General features: G+C 40.9%; 1 protein-coding gene across 2 annotated transcripts in view; it reads right to left on the bottom strand.

Annotated features, from left to right (window-relative positions):
* The window catches only part of Mgam (maltase-glucoamylase), a 143,966-nt gene that overhangs the window by 90,039 nt on the left and 41,750 nt on the right, over positions 1 to 12,177 (bottom strand). The window contains exons 22-33 of one of the 2 annotated variants that reach the window (XM_038318489.1): positions 11,766 to 11,815; positions 11,201 to 11,368; positions 8,433 to 8,582; positions 7,908 to 8,108; positions 5,932 to 6,086; positions 4,423 to 4,591; positions 4,082 to 4,178; positions 3,646 to 3,758; positions 2,383 to 2,508; positions 990 to 1,118; positions 638 to 748; positions 258 to 320 (exon numbers count right to left, since the gene is read on the bottom strand). In XM_038318489.1, the coding sequence (XP_038174417.1) occupies positions 258 to 320; positions 638 to 748; positions 990 to 1,118; positions 2,383 to 2,508; positions 3,646 to 3,758; positions 4,082 to 4,178; positions 4,423 to 4,591; positions 5,932 to 6,086; positions 7,908 to 8,108; positions 8,433 to 8,582; positions 11,201 to 11,368; positions 11,766 to 11,815 (1,532 nt within the window). The remainder of the gene's footprint in view (positions 1 to 257; positions 321 to 637; positions 749 to 989; positions 1,119 to 2,382; positions 2,509 to 3,645; positions 3,759 to 4,081; positions 4,179 to 4,422; positions 4,592 to 5,931; positions 6,087 to 7,907; positions 8,109 to 8,432; positions 8,583 to 11,200; positions 11,369 to 11,765; positions 11,816 to 12,177) is intronic. The other variant, XM_038318490.1, reaches the window with a different exon arrangement.

The raw sequence follows: 12,177 nt of genomic DNA, 5'->3' as shown, positions 1-12,177 counted from the left end.
TTGTGACATAGAAAACTATGGTCAGGAAACTAGAGCACATTGTATCTTAAACCCATTGGTCAACAATAGCAACATCACAACTTGAAGTAAAACATAGCTAACCATAAAATAATTTATCTCAGACTGACAGGAGGAGCATGGCTCCTATGTGGTTCTTTCTCACATGTCTCTGTCCTCTGTGTAGACACATCTAATGTCCTAGACTGCCTCTTCCTGGAATCCCTGACCACATCCAGCATCCACAAAGAGCCTTTTACCTCCAGTTGAGAGTCCCAGTCTAGAGAGGAGTTCACTTCAACACCAGGGTAATCAGGCCAGACCTATGAAGAGAAAAGGTTTAACAGACATGTCCTGAACAAATGTTTATACAATTAATTTCTTAGGAAACTATAAGTCAAGGATCTAGGACTAATGGTTGCCAGAGAGGATTTGCCTAAAGAAAAATAGATTCCACAAAGCACTTGAGCAGATCAGCAGATATTAACTGAAAACAAAAAAGTAAAAATAAAAAAAGAAAGAAAGAAAACCATAACTTTAGAGACCACACATAATAGGCCCAAAAATCAACATGTCCAAAGAGCACTAACAGTGGCTCTGGCCCAATGCGAGTGTGACCAAATCAACACAGAGCTCATACCTTTCCCCAGACAATGTCTCCATTATTGGGATATCTGATGAAGACGTCATTCTCCATACCCCGTGTGAAAGCAGGATATTCCTGTGTCTCATTGCCAGAAATGGCTGGGTCCTGAAATCAGAGCACAAGGCAGGTGGAAAATTAAGACAGAAGATGCCAAAAAAAAAAGGGTAGACAAAGGGAAGTCTCCAGTTGGAATTTCACTGCAGAGTTTCTGTGACTGCCATGAAATACACTTGTAGAAACTGACTTCTATTTCTCACCAAGAACTGGAAAAGACAGACATAAGCAATCCCCACACAGTTCCATCCATTGTCCCAAGCACAGGGTACACATTCAACAAAGAACTAACCAGAATGAGGATGACCCGCATCCCAGCTTTCTTCATGCGATTGATCAGGTCTGGAAGCCCAGAGAACTTGGGGCTGAGGGTGAAGTCCAGCTGCCTCTCCATGTAGTCGATGTCTGAGTACTGCACGTCCTGGGAGGACACAGGAAAGAGTGGCTGCTGGCTGGAGAGCTCAGGCTCCAGCAGTTCCTGCAGCTTGTGCCCAGCTATTCCACCCCTATGTATGCCACATTAAAGCTTTGGACATGGGAAAATTTGTGGATATTTTTAAATTTTCCTCAGACACAGAAAAATAATTCATTTCAGCATCAACAAAAAGAGTAAGATGAGTACCAATGCCTGTGTGTAAAGGCTGCTGTAAAAAATAAATAAATAAAAACACTATAGGAAAATGTGCTTTGACTTTCTCTATGAATGTGTCCTCAAATCAGTGATGATTTTACATAGAAAACAATGTTAAACATTCAGTCCTAATAGACACAGATCATAGGTCTACTATAAAAGATTCAAAAAAAAAACCCAAAAAAAACAAAAACAACAACAAAAAAAAATCAGCCCTCACTGTAGAGGACCCAGTGTTGGGGGTTATGAAAAGCAGTGTTCTCATTGAGACTCTCCATTACAGCTGTGCTTCTTCCCTTCCTAATGTCATCCTTTAATTCAGTTCCTCATGATGTGCGAGCCACAATCATAAAATTATTTTCATTGCTACTTGTTAACTCTACTTTTGCTACTCTTAAGGATTATATGTAAATATCTGTGTTTTTCAATGGTCTTAGAAGAACCCTATAAAATGGTCCTTTGACTCCAACCAAAATTCTCAACCCACAAGTTGGGTACCTCTGTGTTACAGGAAGTGATTTGCACTAAGGCAACACAGAATAATACATACAAGAAAACCACAAAGGGTTATAAAATTATTTCCGGTTAATGGACCTCTGATTTGAGGTAAATGTGTCTGATTCTGAATGTGATTTCCACTACAAACTCAATACACGATTTTAGCATGGAGCCAGTAAGAGTTTAGGGCTCAGAGAATTGTGCTGTGCCAGGTCCAAGAAAGCAATCCTCATACGGGATTACTTCACTGAGTTTGGGTGAAGTTTCCTTAATTGAGAGAAACCAGTATTGGAATGGTGATTTATTATCATGTCAGTAAGGGCAGTATAGTTAAATATCTTGAAGTCAGTCAAGAAGCAGAGGAAAGCCTGGGACAGGAGACAGCATGCATGAACCAGTCTTAGCTGCTCCTTGTTAGTCTGAGTCACCGCTGTGATGCGGGCAGTGGTCTCCCCTGCATCACTATGGGAGGCATAAGCGCAGTATGGCCATGACACGAGATAGACGCTATGTCATACTTAAATCAGACAAACAAATCCTCAGCAGATGTACATACATAGGGGATCTGCTTGGCCACCATCTCCTCATAGAGATTGGCGATCTCAGTATCATTCTCGTATCCATAGCGACACAGCTGGAATCCCAGGGACCAGTAAGGTACCATCACAGGCCGACCGATCAACTATAAAACAGACAGAGAGTATCGGACTGTTAGAGGAGAAGCTGGATGGAAGCTGGATATGAAGTCAGAATATTTTAACCAAATTAGACACCAAATTCAAACCCAGACAGTAAGTGTTTAGGTGTGTGGAGCTCTGGGGACACATTACAAAAAGCCTACAGCTTTCCAGAGCACACTTTTCAGGAATTCTGGAAACCTCATTTTATTCAGATTCCTAGACACATAATTTAGAATCTAAACACACACAAGGAAGAGGGAAATAGTTAATGTGGGATACAGTTTCTAGCTCTTGCTGATTGTGAATGTGGGCAGTTACATAACATTTCTGTGCTTGTTTTATACCTGCAAATCAGAGCTAGTAGTGGGAGCTATCTCATGTGGATTTGACTGAGTAACTTAGTCTGTGTGATGCCCTCTCACATGTATTAATTAAGTAATAGATGCAGTAGACATTTCATACATGTTTGTTGATATTGTCACCAACGTTATCATTCCCTGTGACCATGATTCCCACCACCAGGTTCATAGGTACAGATACTGTCTCTATCACCACACTGTAACCATGTGACAATGTCATGATGTAATATCTGTCATCATGATAACCCCCACTGCTATCATAATCATAAGCACCATTACCAATAGAACGACTAGAATAACATCATCATATCAACCACCACCAACACTGTCGTGAATCCCACTCATTCAACTCCACTATAATCACTTACGGGATCACGTCTTGTCCTATCCTTCCTCTCTACCATTATCATCATTATGGTCACCATACTGACAATCAGTTTTACCAACATTACCACCACTGCATTCGATACCACCACCCCCCACCACACCATCAAGATCACTACCAGCGTAGCTCCCCATCACATTAGCCCCATGATTAGACCCCGAAAACCCTATGCTATATTGCCACAAGTGGAGAAAACATAATTTTAATAGATATAGGAATATATCCATTCTCCAATATTTCATATTATAGCTTCTCCTTTAAAAGACCATCAAATTCAGGAACCAAATGACAGTTAAATAATATGGCAATCCTATATTGCAGGGTTGAAACATATTGTGAGTGTAAATACAACATACATACAAACACACATACTTCATAAATGAATTCTATCCTACCTCTGTGTATTGCTGAGTGACAAGCTCTGGAGTTGGGCCCAAGAACACAAAGAAGTCCAGAATGCCCCCTGTGGTTCTGTATGTTAGGGCAGGCAGGGGCTGGAATGTCACATCTGAAAACACAAAGAAATGTCATCATGCTGAAATCCTTCATATTGAGAATACTAACCCTGGAATCCTGCCCTTCTCTCTCTTCATCTGTAACACACTGAAAGCAGATATTCTGAAGTAGGTGCAGAAAGAATTGAAGAAGTTAAATGAAAGCTCTCATTAGCTGCATTACAAATAAATTTGGGTAAATTATATATAATTAAAATATATACAAAGAGTCAATGAAAGGGAAAACCAATCCACAAAGATGATTTTTTTCACTAAGTACATTCTAAAGCAATTGAAGAATAGTTGGCATACAATAAGGGGAAAAGTTTCATCTTACCCATGGCATTGCTGTTCAGCAAGAGAACTCCATAGGCATTGCCTTCTTCCTCTAGCCCCATGTAGTAAGGGTGGACACCATAGGAATTCATCTTGTACTGAGAGATACAGGAAAAAGAGATTAGGAGACTGTGTTTATGAAAAATAAACTCAACAGAAACTTTATTGCTAAATTGAGTCAAGCTTCCTCTGTTAAGAACAGAAGTAGAAAGTGGCATTTAAAAATGTGCCCATCTGCCTAGCAGTAGAAGGTAGCAATCACATGGAGTCTATAAAAGAGAAGCACAAGACCTATGGCCTGGGCAGAAAGGACAGAACCCAGACCCAACACCCTGTCCTTACCCCTGGGGGCTGATCCCTGGAAAACATGCCCCACGTGTGCCAGTTCAAGTCTATCTTGAAAGTTGGGTGCTCAGTTTCCCCAAAGCCATAGATGTATGTGGAGGGCAGGCGGGTGGAGATGCGGATGAACATGTCATTGAAGGTGAAGCCAAGGAGCCCAGAGTCCCAGCTGCAGAAGGAGAAAAACATTTGCAAAAGAAAATCAGCTTCTAGTGGTTTACAGCAGCTGCCTTTGTGAGGACAACAGGGCCCTCCATTGCACAAACCATCCCAACTAGAGTCTCTCTCAAACAAAACAAGTAAGTTAGTGCTAAATAAACAGTCACCATGGCTAAGGCCCAGGTCACCATCAGTTCCCCTGTTCTGTATCTTTGCTTCCCTTTCCTGCTGTCCACAGCCACAGATCCAGCGACTTTTTTCTCCTTACCATTCCAAACTCACTGTGCCTTCTGCTCCTGACCCCTGATGCCCACTTCCTCCACGTATCCAGGGCTGTGATATGAGCACCTCACACCAGCTCACACCCCTGCCCACATGTACACTCATCTGTCCTGAGAGCATCTGAGGACCCTGCAGGGCTCTTCCTGTTCTAAATCCCATCTCCCACGCCTGCTTTGTCTACACATCAGGGGAATCTCTATTGTAAATGATGAATTCCCTCCAGTTCATGACTTATTTCATTCTATCACAGATGTTCCTTTTCCCAGAACTTCCTGCAGGACCTCTCCTAATATTGGTTCCATTTCCAACATCACCTCTTTCTCAGAGACACAAACTCAGATTATGGTATCTATTTTGCAAATAATCTGATTTCCCTCTTTTTTGAGCATAGCACTTGTTACTATATCAAGTTTCTTTTCGTAGTATAATTTAACTTTGTTTAATGGAAGAGACAGCACCTCTGTCTATGACCACAGCACCATATGGGAACCTAATTCAAAACAAGAATTAAATAAGTACTTGCTCAATAATTCCTATGAACCTGCAACTGCCTTGCTATCACTCTCAGAGTATTAAATGTTTCCTCTGTGGACAGAAAGCACTTCCTCATGTGGTGGTTAGAGGAGCTATCCCCCATAGTCGCAGGTATTTCACTACTTGGTCCTCATTTGGGCACTATTTGGGGACTATTGGGAGCTGTGGCTTTGATACAGGAAGTATGTCACTGGGGACAGGCTTCGGAGTTCACAGCTCACACAATTCCCAGTTTTCTTTCTGTTCCTGTTTGCAGTTCAACATGTGATCTTCCACCTGTTCCTGCTGCCCTGCCAGCTGCCTGTATCCTTCACCATCATGGACTTGAACTCTCTGATGCCATAAAGTTAAACAAAAATTCAATAAGTTGCCTTGGCCATGGCTTTTTCTCACAGCCATAGGAGGGAACCACTACATCATGGGTGTGAATGTGGGCAGGCTGATGCTTTGAGCCAGCGTGTCTTTAAGGACAATGAGACTAGGGAGGAATGTTTAGGAAAGTAAGAACCCTGAGTCAGACCAGGATCCACTCACATTACAGTGCCTGTACTCGTCCTGCTAATTATAATCCCAAATGGGTTCTCCTTGATGGAGACATCATAGAGACGGCCTTCGTCGGTGCTTTCTGGAACAGCAGGGATGTTCAGAGGCACTGGAACTTCATATCGTTTGTTGTTGGGATCAAAGATCTAGGCCAGAGGAAATCATTTTATGAAAAGACAAAATGTGGCATTTACACCATGATTCTTTCCTAGCATACTGACAGTGATCATAATTAACAACATTGCACAATTAACAATATAATTGCAGTATTAACAATACAATTCAAAATAACTCATAAAGATTTTTAATTCTCACCTCACAAAATAAGAGAGGCTTGAAACTTTAGATATTTTAACAGTACTGAATTGATCAATCCATCATAGGTAAATATGTTAAAACATCAATAGTTTAAATATTCAGTTAGCGGTCATTTCAAAAGAACACTGTAGCCAAGAATTGTTCTCTAGTTATAAATGCCTCAGCATACTTTTAGCATGGCTCACAGAGCCTAGAGCCTATTTGCTTGGTCTCCTTTTACCTCGCAATACAAGACTTAACCAACACAGCAGAAAACAAGGTTCTATTAAATAGCGTAATCTGGGACATATCCCAGTATTATAGGCTGTAGAACATTCGTTCATCCATTTCAAACCTGGTATTAACATGAAAAATTCATTCTGAAAATGTTACGCTATTTTTAAACATGTGACATATTGTTTTGTGTGTGGACTTATGAATGCAGGGAGATATAAGACTCGGAAATAGAAAAAACAGTTATCCACAGTGTAGCTGACACAACAGTAAAGAGTAGGGCCAGGAACTGAGAAATCCAAGGTGAAGGTCACGAAAGCTCAGGAATTCATGGGAACTAGGAAAGAAGAATCCAGCACTCCAGAGGGATGCGAGCTGACATGAACTCTGCAGGAGGGCTTTGCCATTGCAGGGAAGGAACAGCGAGATGGTTTCATAGAAGAAATACAGGCTGAATCTTAAAAGTTAAGCAGCAAAAAAAAAAAAAAAAAAAAAACAGCACAAACATAGAGCAAGTGATTCTGGTAAAGAATCAACACAGACGAACACCCAGGGGGTAAAGTGGCCCCGAATGTCGTGTGTGGGGGAGAGAACCAGCGTACAGCTTCATGGTTAGTGCGTGTGAGCTGAGGCTGCACACCCAACCAACTGTACTTTGGTGAGGACACAGAAAACAACATCACAGCAGAAGCCTGAGAACTCAAGTCCAGACTGAGCTCAGACTCTAAGAGTGGTCTAGGCAAAGCCAGTCTGCCCTGATCACTGCCTTGTGCTCCTCCAGCAGCAGGAGTGCTCACTGGAGAGCAGCCTCTCTATGGGATCCCAGTACCACCAGGGTGGAGGACAAACCCTTGTTTCAGGGCAGCTCCCAGTTTAATCAGGAAACAGCAAAGAGGATAGCTAGCTCACCCCTAGTCCCTTTGCTTAATTAAACCAAGGAAGGAAAAGAAATCACTTTTACTTTTTAAATTATATTCCTACTCATCTATTGTCAATCACAAACCTATTACCACTACCATCCATACACACAAAAAACCTAGGAACACGATGGTCATTCCTCAGGCATCTTTTTCTTGTAGCTGATATGAATGACCAAGATGGTCTCAAGGTCTCAAAAGCATCTGCTATTCCCAGCCTCCCTTATTATTCCTGGAGCAAACTCATCCACAGCTGCCCAACCTTCCTAACAGCCTCTGCTCCCTCTCCATGTTTTGTTCTCCCAAACATTCTTTTAGACACATGGATCCTCTCGAGTTCCAAATTAGGTGTTTTGCTACTCTACCTGTCATTTCATTGTTCTCTTCATGACAATGCTGTTCTAGAGAATTTTACTAAAAAAATAAAACTTGTTTTGTTTGTTTGGAATTTTGTAACACAGGATTGCAAAGGGACCTCGAAAGGCCCCGCCCACACCTAACTGCACACACTGCACTTACCTTAAACTGCAGCATGTCATTCTTGTGGTAGATCACTTGCAATTTTAGTGAATTCACAGGGGTAGAGGGAAAGGCGTTGGTAAACGGAGAAGCCTTCAGGGAGATGTTGGCTGTGGCCTCATTTGAGCCATACTGAACATTGCTGACTGAGTACAGCTCATTGGTAAAGTAGCAATAAGGGACCCCAGAAGAGCTGGATTCCTGAAAAGAAAGTCAATATCCTAAGTCAGCAGGGATATGGAGTTACCAAATAGATGAGAAAAGTCAGTTTATATGGAGGAAGCCATCACTTCATTCACTCATGCCTATAACAATTAACTTAAGCATGACTCTAAATTCCTCAAATACAAACAACACAGTAAACACCCCCTCTTAACTTCTTCCCTCCTCAATCTAAATCAGCCTCACCTAGAGCTTTTTTTTCTATGGATTTTAATAAATATGGGTATACCGGTCTGGGCTAAAGACATTGTAGGTTGCATTCCAAGAGTTTCCCGTTTCCACAAACATCCTCAGCACACTCACCTCCCAGACGCAGCCACGGGCAATGCAGTTGGCCTCAGAAGCACCCTGCTCATCTGGATAGCAGTCTATCTTCTCCTGGTCCTCCATGAAGTCCCACTCCACTGTATATGCTTCTCCCAGCACCAGACGGATATCTGTGATGGTGGCAACCTGAGGGAAAGCAACTTCATCCTCAGGACAAAGGTCTTTCAGATCTGAACCTTTTATGTTAACTAAGTATAAATGTCATTTGTAGTCTAGCCTTATGCCCTACTTTTAACAATTTAAAGAATACTTACAGTTTCAACTGTACCATTTTATGTATGGAATAAGAGATTGTGGCAAAAGAAAAATACCAGTATTCTATCAAAACCTTACTTATTACAATCGTAGAAAGAGAAAGACCAAGAAAAAACTATGATCACACTTTTTTCATCCTTTCCCTGAACCATTTGATCCCTGTTCATTTTGTCAGAAAGTGTGAAAAATTATATATATATATATATATATATATATATATATATATATATATCGCTATATAAACTTTGATTTACAACACCAAGTCTCATCATGTCCTGAGGCCAGAAACCCACATTTGAAGCTACATATATTGCATTTGCCTTTTAACTGCTGTGTTCCATTCTAATTTTCCTGTTCTTTTATTTGATGTTTCTTAAGCAGCATCTGCACGACTAATGCATCCATGTATCTGGAGCATTCTGTCACTTTCTAGGTGTCACCAACCTTTTCTCAGTGTCCTTCCAGTGGACACTGCCCTGGCTTTCCTGTCCCGACAATCCCCACCCTCCAAGAAGGCCTTGATTCAAGGATCATTGTCAGGACCTTAGAGAATTGAATATGACTTCTTTAATTGGGTGCCAGAGACACCCAATTAAATATGGGTCTCAAATATGACAAGTTTCTCTGACCCAAAACTGCTTCTTAATATGAATGAGACCTTAGTCAGCCATGGAGTTAAGGACTGATAAGGTAAGATGTCTGAAACATTTGACCTGTCAAGAATACTTTAACTTGGAGAGCATCACCAAGACAAATGTTCTCCAGGAAAACTAGGCTCTTTCTGAACACACTACCAGCTGTCTTATTAATATGAACTGTGATCTTCCTTTTTGATATTTCAGGTTCAACTATCAGATTCTCCTAATTATTATCTGAAATTTTAATAACTGTAGCATATTCATAGCCAGGAAAGAAAATTTGTGTTCATTACAGGCCTGGGTTTCTTTCTTCCTAGAAGGGCCTGCCCCATCAGCTTTATCTCTGACTTCTTCTTTTTACAACTTTCTTTTTCTTGCTTATTTTGTTTCCCCTTTTTTATCTCTTCTAGAATTAGGACATTGTGACTAATCCAAGGAGGGACTTCTAGTCATTAGACATGACAGATCTTAGCTCTAATGAAGTTCAACCTCCTAATCAATCTCAGCAAGGTCTCAATTTTGAACATCTAATTACAGAAAAAAAACCTCCAATCTGTTTGCCATCTCAGACTTCTTGTCATATAAATCTGATCAATCCAGGCTTATTTCATGTGCATGTGTGTTTTGCCTGAATGTATATCTGTGCATTGTGTGTGTGGCCAGAGAGGTCAGAAGTAGCATTGATTCTGCTGGTATTGCAGTTACAGATGTTTGTGAGCCAACATGTGTGTGCTAAGATTTAAACCTGGGACGTCTGGAAGAGCAGTCAGTGCTATTAACTGCTGAGCCATCTCTCAGTCTCCATGAAACTCTGTCTTTCAAGGTCCTGTTCTATCCATGCCTTCTCCAAAGCTAATCTCAACTGTTGCATTGAGCCTTGAGTGTCAAATAAGACCAATGCAAATATCTGGCCAATGTGGATTTACACTTCTTCACTCTTTCATATATTTTCATGTATGTGAATTGTGTCTCTGACTGCTCTGATTCAAAGAATAAAGAGTTCTTTGGTGATGTGTTAACTATCTTATTTTCCATCAAGAACAAAGATTATTTTCACTAATGCATCTTCAGCTGTCTTATACTTTGCCCCAGATATAATCAAAGACATAATCATTTATTTATAACTTCATAATGCATGTTTTTCTGTACAGAGTATGATGACAAAATATCATTAATACGCCATTTAGTAGAAGTCTCAGTGGACTCATTCCCCTAATTCAAAATATCCTAAAGCTGTGCTGATTGAGCAGCTCCAGTTCCGTGAGGCTCCTCAGCCTAAGTCCTGACACCTGACTGGAAAAGGTTCCTCACAGTGCAGAGGAAGAGGAATTGAATACAGATCTTACAGAAAGGCTGGATCTCATCACATCTGCCAGAATCCCACTCTCTAGTCACCATCTAAGTTAGTTAGCAACACCATCATCTTCATAAACTATTTCCTGCAAATGTATGTTAGAGAACATATACTCTTCTCAACAGAGCTTAACAATGGAAAGAAACATTAAACATTACATAAACAAAAGCAATTTAAACATTTTATTCATAAGCTCTCTATCTCTACTTTCAATTTGGAGCACAAGCCCTCAACTTTCAGATCCCATCCCTCAGACCTTGTCCCCACATCCAGTTAGAGAAAACCAATCACTGAGAGTGAAGAAATAAGCATGGAAAAACTGGAGCCATGGTGCCTCACGCTGTCTCTACATTTTTACCTTCTTCTTCCATACTCCGACATCACTGTCAGGCCTCAGATGGCTCTGGTTCTTCAACAACCCATGCAATCTTAGCAGGAAGTGATAGTAAGTCAGCATGGAGGTTCGTGAAAGTCACCCTCCCAGGATGAATTCCTACCTTCAGGTTTGGATTGTAAGCGATTTGTGGAGACATTTGACTGAGGACACCGTCCTGTTTCACCCTGACATTGTAAATTGCCTCCGTCCCAAAGATTTTAATTTCCTGGAATGCTAAGTTATTGGGATCCTTGTAGTTTGCACTTGAAACTGTCACATTCAATTGGTTCTGAAACACATCAAGTATAAAGATGAACAAATTATAAACACTTGGTTTCCCCAGCTCCCCCAGTCCCCATCCTAGACTACACAATCAACCTTCCACAAGTTCTAATATGTGCTAATGGGCATACCAATTTATTTTTATAATGCAAGTGGAGAGCAATGAGGAAACAGACAGACTTATTAGAGAATTATCCTTTACAACATTAGCTCATTTTCTTTTACTGTTGATACCTTGATCAATATAGCTGATGCAATTATTATGAATTAAGTCATAAATAGCGGTGCATTCACCCACATAAATGCTGATATTTAAATAAGTACAGTTAGATACACATAGTAGAACATATATAGTCATCTTCAGACAAAAAATCACACACAATATTCATAAAATATGCACTCACTTGGGTGACAGAGAATTCACTAAAGAGGTAAATGTTGTTGGCCACAGTATCTGAAAGAAGAAAGAGATGTCAGCCTGGCCTGTGCCCACAGAAGATGAGCTTCACCTCCTCTCCTAAAAACTGACTGCTCTTTCTTCTCATGACTGAAGAACACGGCACTAGACCTGTCAATCACAACTTCTTCAGATACTTTGGCTGCTTCCAGATGCTCACTAGTACAGACAAGGCCACAGTGGATAGAAGAGGCCCAGTATCTCTGTGACACATGGTTTCATTTGTTTTGATGCTACAGACCCAGACAGGGGACTTGTGTGCTATATGGTAGCTCTACTTTCAACCAGAAGTCCATGTTTTCTCTGGGAGGATGCTCTAGGATGCCTGGTGATATCTCACTCACAGCTGAATGGCCAGC

The sequence above is a fragment of the Arvicola amphibius genome, chromosome 2, assembly GCF_903992535.2.
Source record: "Arvicola amphibius chromosome 2, mArvAmp1.2, whole genome shotgun sequence".
Taxonomy (NCBI): Eukaryota; Metazoa; Chordata; class Mammalia; order Rodentia; family Cricetidae; genus Arvicola; species Arvicola amphibius.
Note: the sequence above shows the minus strand (reverse complement) of the source record. Positions and strands in the feature narration are given on the sequence as shown.